The 21,393-nt window shown below is 42.2% G+C and overlaps 1 protein-coding gene across 1 annotated transcript in view; it reads right to left on the bottom strand.

Moving 5' to 3' along the window:
* Positions 1 to 530: 530 nt before the first annotated feature.
* RAB39A (RAB39A, member RAS oncogene family) overlaps positions 531 to 21,393 on the bottom strand; it is a 28,800-nt gene continuing 7,937 nt past the window's right edge. The window contains exon 2 of the mRNA XM_036087729.2: positions 531 to 5,493. Coding sequence (XP_035943622.1) covers positions 5,067 to 5,493 — 427 coding nt within the window. The 3' untranslated portion in view covers positions 531 to 5,066. The remainder of the gene's footprint in view (positions 5,494 to 21,393) is intronic.

Here is a 21,393-nt window from a genome sequence, read left to right on the forward strand (position 1 = left end):
CTGGTTATCTGTGCAGAAGCTAAGAAATCTTTTTCTGTGTGACTGAACAACTCGATTCAAAATTTAATGAGCCCTTGCTATGTGCAAGGCTGAAGAATGACAAAGAAGAACTAACTAGAGAAAAGTCACAAATTCTGAATTATCTGTTAAGGCATAATAAAAGACCATGATCCTTTTTCATAATTCTGAAACCCAAAAGGCTCTGAAAATCTATAATTCTCTTGATAACTCATTTGGCAGCCAAAAAAAAAAAAAAAAAATCTCACCTCAATTGATGACAGGTTATAGACATTTTTTTAGTGTAAATATTCATACATTTTGCTGTACATATATAAATGTTTGATTATGGGGATCTGCCCCACACTCCACCAGGGTATTATGTAACATATGGGATTTCAGATCTGATTCTTATTTGCATTTCATTTGTAAATACACACACACACGGATACATTTAATTGCAAGAAACCGTTGCTTCTGTTTTGAAAGCACCAGTAAAGATGGATAATGTAACAATCTTGCGACAACCACAGTTCTCATTCTCATTCTTTTTATTCATTACTTAAAATCAAATAACACTAATAACGTACTTCAAAAAATGTATACCATGTCTTTCTTCCATTGGCTGTCACTCGAAAAGAAACTGGCAAGAGATGATTGTAGCAAAACATGTTTGTTTCTCCATGGAATGTAGAAATTAAAACCATATATATGGAATCCACATTTAATAGGATTAATTCAACATAATAATCATTAATTACTAGTCACCGAAGAGCACATCGATAAGACAATGTTTTAGGCACTATTTAAAAAAAGACAAAGAAATTTTCCAGAGAGATATAACAACAAGGAGCACTAATTTAAAATATAATCTTTAAAATTTTTCTTTTCTCTTCATTTATTCTATGCCATGATGATGTGTAGGAAGCGAATCAGAGTCTGTAATGATTGCTTTAGATTGTCACAGCTCAACACTCCCGTGTCTACTTTTATCAGTGATTAGGATTATAGAAACACCAAGTCATGTAGCAGTTCATCCAAGTTCAGGAGAAAAGTTTGTTAGTTACTGGGGTGAAGACTGGTCACTCAGGAAAGTTTAGTGAAAACATGGGGATTTAGAAAGATTTTGAAGCAGAGATGGCTATTTATCAGCTGTGGAATTTCCAAGAGCTAGCTCTTGTTCGGAATGTATTCTATTTTAAAATACAAAGGATCTAACTTTAAAGATTTTATTTATTTATTTGACAGAGAGAGACACAGCAAGAGAGGGAACGCAAGCAGAGGGAGTGGGAGAGGGAGAAGCAGGCTTCCCGCAGAGCAGGGAGCCCGATGCGGGGCTCGATCCCAGGACCCTGGGATCATGACCTGCACCGAAGGCAGACGCTTAACGACTGAGCCACCCAGGCGCCCCAAAGGATCTAACTTTAAAGCCTTTATATTCTTTCTTCTTCTTCTTCTTCTTTTTTTTTTTTTCTTAAAGATTACATGTTTCCTTTGCATTTCCAACTAAATCTCTCCAGGCAGTTACAGGGGTAACAAATGAATTAGCTTCCGAAATGGGTCTTTAGTCTTTCAAATCCTTATCACTCTGTCAGACCTAAGGAAATTACTCAAATACAGTGCACTCTTTGAAGTCAGTGGAAGCTTTGTACTTGATTGAACCAAAGGCAATATAAAATCAAAAGCACTCTTAAAAGGATTTTATTAATCCATAGATTCAGTTTTTGAATGCTGTAAAGTTGGATAAACAGATTGGTAAAGTTATCTTAACAATAAAAAAGGCTGCTTTGGTTGCCACTAAAAAAAAAATCATGGAGGACTTGGAGGCTTTTGGAAACCTAGTATAAACTTTCAAAGAAATCCTGATCGCTACTATTATGTCTATAAAGGCCACATTTAAAAGCATCCTGTTTACAAAATCATTTTGGCTTAAGCTTACCATTTAATGAACCCTCACATTTACCACATGTACTGAAAGCGTTAACGCGACTCAAGATGAGAAGTGTTTGTCAGGGACACGTGTATTATGTGATCAGATAGTTTTTCATTTCTTCTTTATCATGTTTATTTAAAATATTTAGTAATTAACTACATCATCCATTCATTTTGAATTTTAAATTTAAATAGGTTTAAATTTAAATTAAGTAAATTTTAAATTAAATAATTTCAATTATATCTGATTCAAGAATATCTGACTTGTAAGACACTTAGTCAAAATGCTTTGCCTGGAGCAAGTATTTTTACTATTTTGGTGTCATTATCCATTATCCATATTCTCCATAATTATGTGTAAGAAAATAGTTATTTTATATATATATGTATATATATGGATAAAAATATCTGGCTAAGGTTATATAGATGTTTGGCAATCTTGCATAAGAACTCAGAGCTTTGTAGTTATTGTTCATTTTAGTGTTGTTGCACCACAAACAACTCTTCTATAACCTCAAAATGCTACGGCCCAGTTTTAGTATTTTGTGGACTCAGCTGGATCATATTTTCCCTTGCTTTCCTGCACACACACACACCCCTGACACAGCAGAGTAATGGAAAGAACCCTGACTAGGCAGAGTTCTAGGCTTGCTTCTGCTTTTGTGTGACCTCGGTGAAGTATCAACTTCTGGGGGGCCCTGCTTTTCCATTTGTTTCGTCTGACTCTTTAGTTCTGTTCTAAATCTTGGAACACATCATACCCTCCAGGCCAAATATTAGTTTTACCCCAACGTTAGTATTATAAAGGGTGTCCACTGAAACTTAAATCGTATTTTATAGTTTAGCTGTTTAACTTTACAATTAGGCCCAGGGGACCGTACTTTAAATTGTTGTTAGATACTCAGTTTCTGAGTTGGTGCCATTTTGGACTGATGGAAAACTGTAATACAAGATTTAAAATTGTAGCAGTAAAAATAGATGACTTTACATTTGGGGGGACAGCTATTCTCATCTGATCAATTACAGTTTGAACTCACTCGAGTGAAATTAATACAAGGATATCAAGAAAATGTTGACAATAGAACTATTCACAATCGTACAGTGATGTTATAATTTATATTCTTCTCTCCATGAGCACTATTAAAAATACTTCCATGAACCTAGAAAATGTACAAGTATTTAAAATATAATTAAATATCTACTTCAAAGATGCACAAAAACCACATTCAAACAGGACTTCTGATTGAATTAAGTCTCCTGGGATTTCCCTCCCTATAATTTCCACCTTGGAGGAGTGGTGTTTCAGAGCAAGAGGGCAGAGGGCATACACGACCCCCCAGGTCCACAAAGGCATGCACCTTCTTTTGCTCCCTCTGCAGAATGTGGGGACGAGGGGAAAGAATATGAGAAAACAAAATTCTCATCCGTTGTAAATATAATAGTACGCCCGTGAGCAGCTGATACCACGCTTGTATTTGCATAATGCTTTCTCTATTTACGAAGCTTTTTCACATGATCCACTTGATTCTCAAAATAATTTCATGAAGCACAATAAATGGGGTTATTAGCTTCATTTTACAGTTAAGAGTGCAGCGACATTACGTGACTCACTCGTGCTCAAATACTGGCGCGGCAAAGGTAAACTTCGAACCCAGGCTTTCTGATTTCTCATTAAATGTTCCTTCTACCGTATCGGTTTGGTTTTCAAACAAATGCTATTTTAACAGTAAAAGTCATGATTTCAAAAAGGGGGCTGCATTTGGTGCCCCTTTGTGATTAGGGATTGTTAACAGAACAGAAATGTAGGTTATAAAAATATTTGAGTTTGTGATCAAAATGTCCCTTCCAGGAGGAGAATTTAATCAATAAGTTAAAAATTAGAAAACTCAGAAGTCATTTTATAGCCCTAACTCATTATTCTATCTTTAATTTTACTGAAATACAATTTGAATGCCAATTATACGAAACATCTAACCAATCGTCCTTGTCCAGAAATCTTTCCTATAATTTTCTTGTACCAGAAATGGGGAAATTCAAAAACTTACGTGGACAACAAAGCGATCACTAAGAACATGCCATATTTACCTATATCAATAATTTTGACAATAGTTCAAGGTAAATTGCATTTACTTTCTTTGAAAATGCCTGTATATAAATAAATTTGTTTTTCTTGTCTAAATAAGGACAATATACTATAACATCAAAACATTTGCTGATGAATGGTCCTTCGTTTTTATTTTTATAAATATTTGCAATAAAATATTTTGCTTGGATCCTTAGATATCTTCACAAAACATAAAATTATCAAGAGCAATAAATCAGAGAACAAAAATGAGTATAAAACTTACTTTCTTATGTTTAGGTAAATTAAGGGAGGATAAATATTTCTTTTTTTTTTTTTAAAGATTTTATTTATTTATTTGACAGAGAGAGAGATAGCAAGAGCAGGAACACAAGCAGGGGGAGTGGGAGAGGGAGAAGCAGGCTTCCCGCTGAGCAGGGAGCCCGATGTGGGGCTCGATCCCAGGACCCTAGGATCATGACCTGAGCCGAAGGCAGACGCCCAACGACTGAGCCACCCAGGCGCCCAGGAGGATAAATATTTCAAAGAATGGTTAAAAACGTGGTACCTTATGCAAGGAATTGTTATTTTAGTCCTAGCCGATGATATGTCTGAGATTGTTTATTTGTAAGCGAACAGTGCACTTTTAAATCCACTTTCCTATTCAGTATTAACAAATTAACTCATGAGAACATAATGCCTGATAAAATCTTTTCAGTCAGACTACATAGGCACAAAAAACCCATTTTAAACTGTCAAGAAAAATGAGTCATATTGATATACGTGGACATGAAGGTCAGCTACACGCTAACAAAGTGAGAAAGGGAGTGATTCTGTAGACACTCGAGTTTCAAGAAAAAGTTGTCTGCTTTGCCTGATAATTTAGCAAAATACCCGATCTGGTAGTGTAGCGAGTAAGCATAGTGCTCTGAATTAAATACCTTACAAAACAGCGTTAGCGCGGGCTTGTAACTCTTTCTCCGGCGTTTGCGTTGCATCGTTCTGCCGTCCGTGTTGCTCTTTATCCTGAGATGACACCCCATCTGCTCCCGTTAGTTCTTTGGCCTGTTTGAGGTCAGCAGAAGCACTCTTTTCTGGGCTTCACTGCCTCTTCGGAAGAATGCACAGTATTTGGAACAAAACCACTCCTAACCCCTTCCCAGCCATCTTGAATACAAATGTCCCCCCTTTTAATAAGTTCATAAATGTCTCTTGTCAAGATCGTAAAGGACTCCTCGACGTTTGTGGCATCTTTTGCGGAGGTTTCTATATACTTCATACCACAGTCTGCGGACAGGTTTTCGGCTTCTTCCCTAGTCACCTGTCGCTGTGAAGCCAAGTCACACTTGTGTCCCACCAGCAGAAACACAATCCGAAACGGCTGCACGTGCATTTTTGCCTCTTCTAGCCAATCCTTCACATGTTCGAAAGAGCGTCGGTTGGTGATGTCAAACACTAAAAACCCACCAACTGAGTTGCGGTAATAAGATCGAGTTATTGATCTGAAAAATAAGTAGAAAAACAGGTTGTCAAAGGACACATTGTTCTGCTTCTCCTGTTCCAAGCAATGCAGCACCGTAATAAAATGTGAAGCTAACCTGACGTGACTTAACCCGAATTTATAGATCAAATACGAAGTGTCTTAAGTGGACAAAAATATTATGAAACTAACCGGCGAGCTGGTTTCATCCGACAGAACATTAAAGTGTAGTTATTCTTAGATAGACTAGAGGACTTACGTCGTATGTCATCTCGCACTTACGATGATTTGTTTTTATTTTCAAGTATCTGATAGAGTAATTATTACATTACTGGGATTAAAAATAGGAATATAGAAAGTTTTGGTGAAGGGCAGAGGTTGCCCAGTTGCCGTGAGGTCCAGCCCATGGAAGCACCAGCTGGGGACCAGAGGAAAGAGGTCGGGTATCTACCCTTCTCCTTGTCTCGGCCTGACCGTGGGTGAGGAGCAGCTGTGTTCCTGTTTCTGGTCACGGTTCCCGTTGGGTAGCGCCTTTCTAATGGGTTCCACTGGGTTCGGGTGTCCCATTCTCTCTCCTGTCTCTTTTGGCCAGGTGGTGAATGGCTTCTCATCATTGCTAGCTCCGAATGCCTCACCATCCTTTGTTGATGCCCTTCACCTTGCCCACATTTCCAGAAATGCTCACTTCCCACCTCATTAAACTTTTAGTTAACTCTTCAAGTGTGCTGTTTGTTTCCTGATTGAATCATGAGGCAAGGTGGCAAGGCCATATTCTTTTATATTTCGTGCCTTTACATGTTATTTTTTCTACCTAGAATGTCTTCTACCCTTTTCTGCCTAGCTACCTCCTATTTTTCCTTCAAGAATCAGTTTAAAAATCATATATGTGAGAAGCCTTCCCTGCCACTGGCCTCTTGTTCTCCGCCCCTCTTAGGCAATCCTCTTACAATCCCATTGAGCTATTGGCACACTGCCATTGTGAGTATTTCCGTTTTCACAGCGTGCTGATTGGATTGATGGGTACGTCTCCCACTCAATTCAAGTCTCCTTGAAGGTCGTGTTTCCCCTAAGTACCTAACAATCATACTGCCTGGCAAATGACAGATGTCACTTAATATTTGTTATACAGGACTGATTAATCTTATTGGAGAGGGAAAGTGCTCAGTGCTGTATGTGGGATGGCGTGTGCCTCGGTTTTTAAGCTGTCAATGATCTTGAGCATTGAAATGATCCTTAACTAAGCTCATCTGACCCCCAAAGACCTTTGTGGGGGGTCAGTAGGGCACCTGGTACTCTCTCCACCTCTTGTATACACCTTCATTACCCTTACTGCTGAAATCACAGCTCAGTTCAGTGACCCAATATCGCAACACCATTTGTTGTGGGCATGTGAAGAAAGTACTTCACCTCTTTTTTCTTTCCCTTTCGTTTGCTTCCCTGCTTCTCCTCAGAATTCTTTTTTTTTTTTTTTTTTAAGATTTTATCTATTTATTTGACAGAGCGAGCACAAGCAGGGGGAGCGGCAGAGGGAGAGGGAGAAGCAGGCTCCCTGCTAAGCAGGGGGATCCCAGGACCCTGGGATCATGACCTGAGCTGAAGGCAGACGCTTCACCGACTGAGCCACCCAGGTGCCCCAGAATTCTTTTTTTTTAAAGATTTGTTTACTTTAGACAGTGTGTGAGAGACCAGGGAGAGAGGCAGAGTGAGAGGGAGAGAATCCCCAGCAGACTCCCCTGACACGGGGCTTGATCTCATGACCCTGAGATCACGACCTGAGCCAAAACCAAGAATCGGATGCTTAACCGACTGGGCCATCCAGGCGCCCCCTCTTCAGAATTCTTAGTAGAAAGATTCTCAAGTGACTTAGGAATATTTTCTCAAGGACTACTGTATTACATAGCCACTGACAATAAGAAAAACCTCCTACTATCTTTGGCAGGCTTCAAACAATGCAGTTCATTTAAGTTGCTGCTTTTTTAAAAAAATTGAGGGATAATTTGTTATTGTTTCGTGATTTATCTTTATATATGTGAATTTAGGCAGATGTGCAGTGCCTTAAAAGAAACGTAATTAAGGCTATGTTATTAGACTGAAAGCTTTAATTTACTCAGCACCAAGTCTGCATTACTTCTATCTTCCCTCCTATTTAATCTACCATTAGTTTAATTTACAAAGACACGCTTTTGTGGTTGAACACTCGATGATGAAATGCTTGTACATTAAGCAGAGGTATATCTTACTCCATAGAAAATGTCTTGTTTTCTAGCCCTTTGTATTTAGTTTTGCAAAGACACTGGGAATACAGTTGACAAATTATTCTATAGAATGAAATTATAGCCAAGTATACGCCATGTACACTATAAAAAGCCCTTACTAATGATTAGTTGGAATAAAGGGTCTCAATATGACATCTGTCATTTTCTATATAATAACTTGATCTTCAGTTTCTATGTGTGGGTATGGATATGAGGTTTAGAATTCTGATATGGTTAGGTTTCAGATTCAGGTATGGTTGGCCCGGGGTGGGGGAAAGTTTCCCTTAAAACAACTGGGCATCCCTGCTGTCAATTATTTAGGGGAAAATCCAGGGCTACAGACTGAAAACTGGACCTTGAAAGGCAGGTCTTACAGAAGGGGATGAGGAACATCTATCTATCTTTGGACTTGCTCTCTTGGGGCACACTGAGGTCTCCAGAAGTTCTCGGAAGGGTTAGAAGAAGTAGGGTACAGACCCTAAAAGAACTATGTAGGTCAGCCTCCCTATAGAGAATTCCAGAGTTAAGGATGAGTAACAGTTCTTTATAAGCAACAACATCGTGCTGCAGGTTACTTTAACTATTTCCTTCTGGGCTTTGAAAGTCTCACTGAATGAATGGATGATTTAAAGGGGAAAAAAATTAGGGGAGGGGGAAATGGAAGGAAGGAGAGAAGGAAGGGAGAGAGAAATGAATGGATTCCAACCTGGTCTCAGGTGTGTTATGGGAAAATTAAGAGTTATGAGGCTACCCTCTGGCAAGATTGGAAAGCGGATACAGCACCCGCTAAATCCAGCATGATGCTGGTACAATAGGAAGGTGAATCATGGGGGACAGCTTGAGGGATACCGGTTCTCAGCAGACCCTGGTCCCTCCCAAGTGGAAGATCTGATTTTTGTGTGTGTGTTTTTTTTAAGATTTTATTTTTGGGGCTCCTGGGTGGCTCAGTCGGTTGAGCGTCTGCCTTCAGCTCAGGTCATGATCCTAGTGTCCTGGGATCGAGTCCCGCATCAGGCTCCCCTGCTCTACCTCTCCCTGTGCCCCTCCCCCTGCTCATGCTCCCTCTCTCGCTCAAACAAATAAATAAAATCTTTTAAAGAAAAAGATTTTACTTTTGAGTAGTCTCTACATCCAACATAGGGCTCAAAGTCACAACCCCGAGATCAAGAGTCGCACACTCTACCGACTGAGCCAGCCGGCACCCCAATCTGGTTTTGAGTATAAAGAAACCTACTGGGTCTTTTACACTTTGACCGCTACACTATTAGCAACTCCAATCCCATATTCAAAGACTAGTCTCCTGGCAGAATGTTTTCCCCTCCTCTTGCCTTTTTGACACTTGCTGTATGTAATTTCATTTCCTGACCACACAGCTTCCCCCGCAGCATGCTCAAGCCGCTCATTCTATAGGATCAGGAGGAGCTGGCTTCTGCTTCCCCAGTGCCACTTCCAGATAATTCTCTCCCAACCCCTGTCATAAAAAAACAAAACAAAACAAAACAAAAAAAAACCCAAACAAACCACATCCCTCCCCCCCGCCCCAAACTTCCCTACTTCTTTGAGGATTATGCCATCTGGCTCTATCATCTGTTGTCATCTGCCAAGTGCTTGGTCATTCTGTGTGCTGAAGACGTTAGCACTTTGCTTTGTTTTTTTTTCCATCTCAATTCCTGTCATTCTGCTCACTCGTTTGGATGGGCTGTCTGCTGTCATCTCTGTTACTTGACTTCCTCATTGCTAATGAACTATCCCCTCCATTCTGCCTTTCTCCTCTATTTCCTTTTCATCATCAGAAATTCACTACTTCCAAACCTTCAGATTTACAACCTACTTTTTGATCAAAATCTCACAGCCTGCAGCCTATTTTTAGTGACAATTTTAAAACTGTATCCACATTTGTAATCTACTGAGTAATTCTATTACCTTCTACCCAGTACATTAATACCCTCCTATTTTTACCTCCTTGTTCTGTGAGAGATCACTATAATTGGTCTCTTGGAAATATCTAAATTCCCAAGGTCCTCCCCCACTGCTGCACTCATCGGGGAAAACTCTATCTCTGGATCAGTCCAGCATGCCACTGAATGTTTCTGGGGAAAATCACTCAGGTGGCAGGCTGGTGCCCCCATGAATTAATTATAACCCATCCCAAGTAGACACTCAACACTGCCAAGGAATACTGCTCGTATCAGGAGAAACTCTTCTCCCCCTTCCCTCACACTTAGACTTCTACTATAGGAAGAAATAGGATTTCCCTTTCAACCTTTTTCTCCTCACAAAAGAGGACTGGAGGAACACTTCACTCCTCTTATTGGACACCTCCATTGAAGGAAAAATGGCAGTCGTTCGGTTAGAGTCTGTTTCTCAGGTTGGTGGGCAGAATTAACCGTGTTCAAGGTTAGTAACTCTTGCACACCATCCTTCTCCACCTCTTTCCACTTTCTGAATTCAGGATATTGGTTTGCTAATTGTGAAAGGTAGGCAGGTGCCAAGTCTATGCTCATCACTGAATATCCAGTGATTCTCAAGGGCCTGGCACATGGTGGGCACTCAAGACATTCTTGGTGAGGGAATAAGTGGTTGATTTGGTAAAGCCATGAACACAGCCACTGGGGAAATAGGAGAAGTGGCAGAGAGAATGAGGAAGTTTGAGGGAAGAGATACTAGCAGTGCAAAAAAAGAAAGTGCCCAATATTAAGACCTATTAGCAGTGGGTTCTATTCTCACACCGAGGTCACTGAGATTCTATGAGCATGTCAGTGGCTAGAGAAAGTGGATAAATTAAATATAGATAGATAGATATCATCCTAAATATATATCCCATGAAAATACAGTAGTCAGTAATTTCTGTGAAGTTTCTTAGGGGAGGGTGGTCCCTTAATCCAAGGCATGCTGTTAAAACCTCTCCAAAGGGGGCGCCTGGGTGGCTCAGTCGTTAAGCGTCTGCCTTCGGCTCAGGTCATGATCCCAGCGTCCTGGGATCGAGTACCGCATCAGGCTCCTTGCTCCTTCTCCCTCTGCCTCTCTCTCTGTCTCTCATGAATAAATAAATAAAAAATCTTAAAAAAAAAAAAAACCTCTCCAAAGGTAAGTTGTGGTATCTTATGCCCCCACCAAGAAGAAAAAAGCATAATACTTGGGCTTTTTTGGATCGTGGAGGACACTTGTATATTATTTGAATGTACTTCTCTGACCCATTAAGTGGGAGACCCAAGAGGCTATTAGCTTAATAGGGCTGAAAGCAAGAGAAGTCCCTTCAGCTGGCCCAAGCTACAATGCAAGCAGCTTGGCCATTTGGCCCATGGTCCATCAGATCTAATGGTGCCTGCCAGAAGTATCCACAGCAGACTGGCATGCTCTGTCAAGCTTGGAGAAGGTTCCACTGGACAATTACAGGAGTGACATTTTGGAATAAAGGTATGCTCTCTTTGTGAAGAGCTATTATGCTTTTGAGAGATAGTTCTTGGCTTAAACCTGGCTTTGATAGAGACTAAATGCCTGGAACACCAAGTGAGGGTGTAATCTGAGTGCTCATCAAGAGCTAGGTGTTCTCTGTTTCACTAGGCTGGAACTTTGTCACCAAGCAGAAGCCAAATCTGCGGGCAGGACCGGGGTGGGACCTGAGGGGACCTAGAGTAACAAGGCTCACGCACCCAGCACGGCGACTTTTGCGGGACCCCCTCCACCTTATCGGGATTCCCCTATAAATAAAGAGGAGAACTCAGCTCTGCCATACAGATGGCTCTGCACGGCATGCCGGCACCGGTCAGCCCCACTCAGTAGCAGACTCGAAGGTTCGTGGAAAAGAGAGCCCCTCCCATTTGTGGACTATAGGGGTCCTTTTTCCAGAGAAAGAGACGGAAAGATGTAGGTAAGGATCTACACCAATTCATAAGCAGAGGCTAAGGGTTTGGCAGGGTGGAAAAAGCAAGATCGGAGGACTGATCATAAGGTCTGGGGAGAGGTATGCGGATGGGTCTGGAGCGTGTGAATACTTGTATTCTCTGTGAATCCTCACCCCAACGCCCCCTCTGTCGAGGAGTTGCTGATAACTGCTGAAACAAAATATCCTGTCATGTAATTGTCAGTCCGTATTTCTACCCCAGGTTGGACTCAAAGTGATCGCGGCAGAGAGACGGAGGCTGTGACTGGGCTCGACAAAGACCTCCCCTTCCCTGTTCAATAGTCGATTTTCCAGCAGCTACTGACACTTCGGATATGGTATCTTTCTCTGGGGGGACCATCATGGAGGGGACACTGATGTGTCCCCAGTGTAACAGACATTGAATCTGGACTCACACCATGCTAGCACCACCATCCATAAACTTATGGAATCCCTTATCTATAGATGTGGCATCCCACACTTCACTACAGACCAAAGATTTCACTTAGCAGAGGCAGAGACAGGGAAATGGGCTGATGCCATGGGATTTGTTGATCTACCATGTCACTACCATCCGGAGGCATCTGGCCCTATAAAACTGTGGAATGGGTTCAGATTCAGTGATACCTACATCCAGGAGGAAACAGCTTGGAAGCTTTTGGCATGATTCAGAATGTACGTTTTAAACTAGTGAGGGACAGACCAGGAGGTGGTTTTCCTCACAAACAGATGCTGTGGTTTGGGAGACAAAGGGTGGAAGTGGGGTGATGGTGCCTCTCACAATTACCCTTAATGAGTCACTACAATTTTTTGTTGCTTCTAATCCCCATGACTCTGAACTCTGCTGACGTCAAGGTTTTAGTTCCAAGGGAGAAATGCTTTCACAAGAGAACCCTGGGATGCTTCTACCGAATTAGCTGAGACTGCTAGTTGGTCATCTGGGGCTTCTTATGTCAGTGAGCTGACAGATGACAAAGGGGCAACAATAGGGTGAGGACCACATTGGCCTCCTGTGGTTCTTGTTGCTCCAGAACTCCTGGCATCTTCTGATTCATTCCAAGCCTGGTCCCTCCAGTCAAGGCTCTGTGCCTCAGACGTGCTTCCAGAAACTTTTGTTTTGTGTAGAGTTAGATTTCCTCAAGCTGGTTTTGGTGCTGGCAACTGGAAGACCAGATAGAGTCCACATATATTTTACAAGAGAAGAATGACAAAACAAAGTCACAAATGTTTTATAACCTTCAACGTCGTTTCACAAGGCCAAAACTCATTCTTTTTTGAAACTGGTAAAAATACACGAGATCCACCTCTTATTTTTGAAGTGTAAGCACAATGCTATACACCAGATCTCTAGAACTTTCTCATCTTGCATGACCGAAACTTCATAGCCAGTGAACTGCAACTCACTCCCTTCTCCCTGCTCCCAGCCCTGGCAACTGCCCTTCTTTCTGATTCTATGCGTCTGATCACTTTAGATTCCTCATATACATAGAATCACGCAGTACTTGTCCTTCTGTAACTGGCTATTTTCACTTAGCATAACGTCCTCAAGATTCACCCATGTTATTTCATGTGACAGAATTTCCTTCTTTTCTTAATGACTGAATACTATTCAATTGTATGTATATGCCACATTTTCTTTCAAACATTCATCTGCAAAGTTGATTTTTTTTTTAAGATTTTAACTATCCATTTGAGAGAGAGAGAGAGAGAGCGCGCGCATGAGAGAGCACAAGCAGGGGGGAGCGGGAGAGGGAGAAGCAGACTCCCCATGGAGCAGGGAGCCCGACATGGGGCTCGACCCCAGGACCCCGAGACCATGACCCGAGCCAAAGGCAGACACTTAACCGACTGAGCCAGCCAGGTGCCCCTGCAAAGTTGATTCTTACAGTATTTTTGCTTTAGAAAAGAAAAACGGCCAACTAATTTATGTTAATTTTCCTCTTAATTTTCTTTTTCCTGAAATAATATGTAGACAAGTGATATTGAGAGCACTGGGGTTTGCTTACATTTACAAGGAATTACCTAATATAGGAGCAATGCAACCAAGTGTGAATGATAAGCCTTGGGGAATTTGGAATTTTTTTTCACCCAAATGACATGACTACTGAGATTCTAAAAAATGTAAATATCTCAAATTAAACAGTCATCTAGTTTCCTGGAGGAAACTGAAAACAAGATGCTGTTGTCACATGAAGGACAAAAGTCCACAGGCCCTGGAATGCACACGATTATTTATATTATATTTACTTTATATAAAATGTTATCTGAAAGTGGCCAGATTATCCAACTCTTATATGCTATTACTATGGATTTTGTTGGATGTGCACAGGCCTCTTAAAAAAGCAGCAAGATATAGAGCCCCTGCTGACTGACTTAGGTAAAACAAACCAGATGTTCCATCCTGGAAATGCCCTTCTTGTGGCTTTGCCAACTGTAAAGTAGACATTTAGAGGACAGAAGTACTTTGGTGCCAAAGGCTGCGGGCAGCAAGTGGTCTACGAATGCATTAGCCTCGTGAGTGCCTTCCACCGCGACCTGCCATTCCGACTGCCCTTCTGGGAAGAGTCATTGTGTCGACGCTTTATTTACCTGCTTCACTGGCCTTGTCATCCAGCCCTTAGGACTGCTTTCAAGAGACGAAAACACAAGCTTCTCCTCTCTTTTTATTATTACTGACTCTAACAGTCCCTCTCGGCCCTGAGATTCTGAAACTTGGAGCTCATGACTTAGGATATCTTTCTTTATACACACAAACATTAAAAGTCTTTTTCTTTGTGTAATCCCAGGGTCTTTGCCTAAAAAGTCAAGTCTGTGGTTGCAGAGGCTTTCTGCATCACCGACAAGACCGGACAGGCCATATTCTCTCTTGGACTGTACGTAATTCCCATGACCACCTTCCATTTTCCTTCTTTGACAGATCATCACTTGGGGATAGTGAGGTCTTCCCACCTCCTAGCATGCTCTATTCACCTCTTACCTTCTATTTTCCTCCACAGCACTTAACGCTGATATCCTACATAGTTTTTCCAGCTTATCTGGTTATATAGCCTGACTCCTCCCATTAGCTGGTAAGCTCCACAAAAGCAAGGATTGTTGTCAGTTTTTCTGGAATGCTTTATCTCCAGCGTCTACTACAGAACTGGGCACGATGAGTCCTAGCAATATTTGTAAAGGAATACATCAGCAGCTGAGTAAGTTCATACTGTCGGACTGTGCCCAGGCAGCATGCAAATGCTGAGCAAATGGGAGAATAACAGAGAAATACCAAAAAGCTTTTCTCCTTTTGATATTTATACAGTAGGGATTTGTGAAGCCAAAAGGAGAGAAATGGGCTGAATAACTGCACATACTTATAAGCATATAGGTGAAATCATCCACATTTTCTAAAGAACTGCTGTTTTAAGGTTGGTAGTAATTCAAACTGTACTTTGCAGTGGATGCTGGCAGGTAGAACAAGTTCTGTGTGAAAACCGAAACAGTTTATTTGGGGGCGCCTGGGTGGCTCAGTCGTTAAGCATCTGTCTTCGGCTCAGGTCGTGATCCAGGGGTCCTGGGATCGAGCCCCGCATCGGGCTCCCTGCTCCATAGAAGCAGGAGAAGCCTGCTTCTCCCTCTCCCACTCCCCCTGCTTGTTACTCCTTCTCTTGCTGTGTCTCTCTCTGTCAAATAAATAAATAAAATCTTTAAAAAAAAAAAAGAAACAGTTCATTTGGAAATTAATGGGAACGGTTTCTAGCTTCGCTAATTGTCTGCAAGTGATAATGAAAGGATGCTTATTTTCTATGTGGTATGTTACCAGAAAATGTATGAAAGACTTCAGCACTCACTCCAAGGGTTTCCGGCATCCTTCTGCCAAAGAAAAATAAGACGATGGCCATCTTGGGTTATAATTCTCCCACCATTTTTGTGACTTATGTCTGTTCCCACACGACTTTCTCTGCACTGCTCCGTTTCGCGTGCTTTTGTACACCTCTCCACATCGTGGAATTTATAGTGGGTGTGTAGCCTTTTCTCATTTCATTCTATCTCTGAAGTTATGCAGCTTTTATTTTCAAGTCATTTGAACAGATTATGCTCATGTTCTTTTCCTTCTTTTTCTTCCTTTAAAGAAGATTTTACTTATTTGAGATAGAGAGCAAGAGAGCGCACGCGGATCGGGGGGAAGAGCGAGGGGGAGGGAGAGAAGCAGAGTCCTGAGATCATGACCTGAGCTGAAACCAAGAGCCAGTCTCTCCACCGACTGAGCCACCCAGGTGTCCCTCCTTCTTTTTCTAAGTTCATGTTTTTATCAAAGTGACATGCACACTTTCCACACATCCTTACTTCCCCCATTCCCCAGCTGCCGGTATCATTATGTCATAACTTTAGGCAGATCACTTCTTGGCATCTGTGTCATTCCGATCACGGACGCCCTGAAGTAAACTGTGACTTCTTCTCCTTTCCTGCACAATCTTTTCTAGGATTAATAATTATCTTGTGTATTCATAAAGATAGGCCAGGCTTGCTGTAGTAACAGACCCCCCCACCTGTGGATGGGAGGAATGATAAAGAATCTGGGCTGACTTTTTTTTTTTCCCCTTACACCACACACAAAAATAGACTCAAAATGGATGGGCTGATTTTTAAAACCACCATATACTGCTCCTGCTCAAATCCACTGGCCACAATTAGTCACATGATTCTGTCTCTGTAGGAGAAAGGGGAATGTATGCCTCCCACCTGTCCCGAAGAAAAGCAGCATCTGGTAAGAGTGAGCACGAAAGTCTCCACCACATCTTTTTCTGTACTAAATTCAATAATCCTATTCCAAACGCTCTGCCAGTTGTGTTCTTTCAAGGAGTTCTCATTAGTCTTTTTCGTCTTCCTGAGCAGATCTCCCAGGCCGGCCCGGCTGTCCTTCAGAGAGGGGCCACGCTGCGGTCCCCCCTCACCATCTTCCTGGCCACGGCCTCTGCCCATCTTCAGAGGGAGTTTCCCGTCCCCTGTATCCGTGTTCATCACTCCTGGTTTCCTCCCTCACGTGCGTGTGCTGAGCGCACATGCTCTCCTCACAAAGACACAGGGTGTGAGATTTCGAAATCTTGCAAGTGTGATTTATTCTGCTCTCCCAGGTGAATGACAGTCGAGTGAGACATAGAGTTCTTCCAGAATTTTACAGTCTCTCCATCCCCTTCTGGCTTCCACTGCTGTTTTCAGAAGTCTGAAACCAACATGATTCCTGATTTTTTTCCTCCCCTCGGAACGTCTGTCTGTCTGTAGGAACTTCTCTGTGGTGTCAGTGTTCTAGAATTTCAGGACGATGTCCCTTCGAATCTGTCTCCCTTCATCCACTGTGTTAGGCCCTTCCCATCTGAAAACTCAGGGCCCTAAGTCTTGGAAGATTTTCTTGAATTGCTTCACTGAGGATTTCTCCCCTCTGTTTTTTCTGTTCTCTCTGGAACGCCTGTTACTTGTGTATTGAATCTTCTGGATTATCTTCTTTAATTTTTAATAAAATCTTTTCCTATTTTCTTTCTCTTTTTGAATGCTTTTTTTCCTACTGTGTTTCTAAAAGCTCTTTTGTTCTCAAAATATTCCTCTAAAAAAACAGTATCCTGTTCTTCTTTTGATGGTTATTTTCCCATTATCTCTCTGAGGAAATTAAAGACAGTTTTATTTTAACATTCCCTTCCCCCTTATTAAATTTGTTTCTCTAGTTGCTTTGGTCTCTAGGTTTTATATTACAGATTTCCTGATATTTCTTTTTTTTTTTTTAAGATTTTATTTATTTATTTGAGAGAGAGCATGAGCAGGGCAGGGCAGAGGGAAAGGGAGAAGCAGGCTCTCTGCAGAGCGATGCAGGGCTCGATCCCAGGACCCTGAGATCATGACCTGAGCCAAAGGCAGACAATCAACTGAGCCACCCAGGCGCCCCCCCCCCCCCACAATATTTCTTGCAATCTTGCATTGAGACCAAAAGCCCCACTGCCAGAAAATCAGGCTGGATCACTTCGTTGAGGGATTCTCATATTGGTATCTTAAGTTTCTCCTTTTGGGCTGGTCAGATTCTTCAGAAATGGCTTCCTCCTCCTCCTTCCTGCTTGCTGGGAAACGGCAAATTCTGAAGCATCCTGGAAGCTGATCCCGAGGCAGAGCCACCCTGACAGCCTGGACCGTTCGCTGTTACTGGAGGAGCAACAAAGGCCTGTTTTCCCTAAGGAGCCGTATTCGGGCGGTCCCTCCGTATTACAGCAGTGTGGTCTGTACCCAGGAGACGGACAGCATGGACCTTGAAAGTGAGACATCTCACTGACTTTTTATTTTTTTTTATTTTTTATTTATTTTTATTTTTATTTTTTTTAAGATTTTATTTATTTATTCATGACAGAGAGAGAGAGAGAGAGGCAGAGGGAGAAGCAGGCTCCCAAGGAGCAGGGAGCCTGATGCGGGACTCAATCCCAGGACTCTGGGATCATGACCTGAGCTGAAGGCAGACGCTTAACCATCTGAGCCACCCAGGTGCCCTCTCACTGACTTTTTAAAAAAATTCTATTTGTTCATTTTAGAGAGAGAGAGAGCGAGAACAAGTGGGAGGGGCAGAGAGAGAGGGAGAGAATCTCTAGCAGACCCCCGCTGAGCAGAGAGCCCCACGCAGGGCTCGATCCCACAACCCCAAGATCATGACCTGAGCTGGAACCAAGAGTCGACACTTAACTGACTGAGCCCCCCGGGCGCCCCTCTATCTCACTTTTATTTACATCTATTATTACATCTAGTGCTTGACAAACAGCTAAGCTAAATCAGTGCCTGGATTTCCACAAGTAAATCATCCTGGTTGATGTCAACTTCTCCAGAAAAAAAGGGGACAGAGCTTAAGGACTGGAAAGCTACTTTGCGGACACCAGAGCCAGTATTTGCTGGTAGCTTGGGGCAGGACCCGACGCCTCTCCTTGTCTAACAAGGCGGGATACATCATACAAGCTTGTCCACCGCAGCGGCTGGGCTCACTCCTGCCACTGAGTATAGCAGTGCAGTCCCGGAGTACTGCATGGAGGCGGGGGAAGGGTCCATGCAACCACAGCTGTTTGCTGCCAGTGATCAGTACTGTTACCGTGTGCAAAGCTATCTCCACCTTGTTTTCTGAATCCACAGTAAAATACTGGTTTGGGTGGAGAGGGTCACTGACATGGGTGGATAGAAGACGGGGGAGGTAGCCGTGTGCAAACAGAGTAATTTCAGGACAGAAACTGCACAGTGTGTCAGTAAAACTCTTTTCAATTATGTCGGGAGGCCTAGTGCAGCAGAAACAGCACTGACCACAGAGTTAAGAGAACAGGGTCCTTGAGCAAACCACCGAGGAGCTGTAACCTCTGGGACAAGTTAAAGCCGTTCTGGACATTAACTGTATTATTAACAACTGAGACTGCTGTTATCAGACCACCTGTCTGTTCTTTTCCCGGTCCTGTGGCTACAGTTATTTATAGACTAAAATGGCCAGTATGTTGACCACAGTGTGGCTGACCCCTGCAGCTTTTTTTTTTTTTTAAGATTTTATTTATTGGAGAGAGAGAGAACATGAGCAGGGGGAGCAGAGGGAGACGCAGACTCCCCGCTGAGCAGGGAGCCCGACGCGGGGCTCTATCCCAGGACCCTGGGATCATGACCTGGGCGGAAGGCAGACGCTTAAGGACTGAGCCACCCAGGCGCCCCTCTGCAGCGTCTTTCACGTGTCTGCCCCCCACTTTCTCACTAATTTTCTTTGCCACTAATGATCGTCTGCTCTACAACTAACTGTGTCTTCTCTTTCACTTGTCATTCTCTTTTCAGTCTACCCATCTATTCTATCAAATTGGTCTTAAATTTCACCTCATATTTGCTTCATTAACATTTGCTTTCCCATAGCCTTTCATATCTAAAAAATCCAAAATTAAGAAGTTTCATCCATTTGCTCCTTTACCTTTCTTCCAGTTTCTCTACTGATTCTAACTGGGAGGTTTTGTGCTTAAAACAAGTGTTGAAGGTCCTGTGTGATCTGAGTAAACGTGTGACAAGGGGCTAGAAGTCAGGAAGATGATCAACCTCTTAATTTTGACTGAGGGGACAGAAGTCAAGGGACTCTCAAGGGCTACTGGATCTTTTCCTAAAACATCAAGAGTTTTAAAGGGGAAATCTGATGAAATCATACCTGGGAGCAGCAGCAAAAGGGACATGGAGAATCACATGAAAGAAAAAACCGTGAGGGCACCTGGGTGGCTCAGTCGGTTAAGCGACTGCCTTCGGCTCAGGTCATGATCCTGGAGTCCCAGGACAGAGTCCCGCATCGGGCTCCCTGCTCTGCAGGGAGTCTGCTTCTCCCTCTGACCCTCCCCCCTCTCATGCTCTCTCTCTCTCATTCTCTCTCTCAAATAAATAAATAAAATCTTAAAAAAAAAAAAGGACTCTGGGTTAGGGAAACACCGTATCTACCTTGGGGATTCACAACGTGTATTACTATATCCTTATATTAGAGACTCTGAGAAATCCTGCAACAGCCCAACATCTCCCAAACTATTTAGTCGAGGAAACCTCTTCTCAAAGTACACCTATTAACATCACTCTGAAAAACACTACATTGAAGAAAAACAAGAGGCAATGCCTAGAATTTAAGAAATTATAATCTTTTCTTCATCATGCCAGGAAGTTCTTAATATCTATCTAACTCCTGTTTGGAGTATTCTTTCCTAATATTTTCTCAGAGAGGGTGCAGTTTGGGCCCCACACCATTCTTTTGTATTTCTGAGGCAAGAATCTGTTATTAAGGATGTCCCTAACCCATAGCCCACTAAGTCCTACAAAAAGGAAATATATTTAGAAAGACTTAAAAATCAGAAGAAAAACCACTTTTAACATTCTTAGTACAGCAAGATAATTTAAAAAGAAACTATGACCAATCATACAAAAATTAGGAAAAAAAAAATAAGCATAGGGCGCCTGGCTGGCCGCGTTGAAAGAGCATGCAACTCTTGATGTCAGGGGCTGTGAGTTCGAGCCCCACATTGGGTGTAGAGTTAACTAAAAAAAATAAATAAACTTAAAAAAAATAGGCATAGAGAAAGATCACATTTTGCCAAGGAAAGTCACTGATGACCTTTTGAGCATGGCTTGACAAAGACCTTTCACAAGTGACTTCCAATGCACTCACCACATTAGTGAAGTAGAAACAAGCCTAAGAGGAGTCTCTGCTCCCTACCTGGTGCAGCCACTCTGGAAAACAGTATGAAGTTTCCTCAGAAAGTTGAAAATAGAGCTACCCTATGATCCAGCAGTTGCACTACTGGGTATTTATCCCAAAGCATACAAAAATACTGATTCGAAGGAGCACATGCACCCCAATGTTTATAGCAGCAATGTCCACAATAGCCAAACTGTGGAAAGAGCCCACATGTCCATCGACAGATGAATGGATAAAGAAGATGTGGTATATATATACAATGGAATATTATGCAGCCGTCAAAAATTGAAATCTCACCATTTGCAACAACATGGATGGAACTGGAGGGTATTATGCTGAGCAAAATAAGTCAATCAGAGAAAGACATGTATCATATGACCTCACTGATATGAGGAATTCTTAATCTCAGGAAACAAACTGAGGGTTGCTGGAGTGGTGGGGGGTGGGAGGGATGGGGTGGCTGGGTGATAGACATTGGGGAGGGTATGTGTTCTGGTAAGCGCTGTGAATTGTGCAAGACTGTTGAATCTCAGATCTGTACCTCTGAAACAAATAATGCAGTATATGTTAATAATAAAAAATAAAATAAAATAA

Source organism: Halichoerus grypus, chromosome 11 (assembly GCF_964656455.1).
Source record: "Halichoerus grypus chromosome 11, mHalGry1.hap1.1, whole genome shotgun sequence".
Lineage (NCBI taxonomy): Eukaryota > Metazoa > Chordata > Mammalia > Carnivora > Phocidae > Halichoerus > Halichoerus grypus.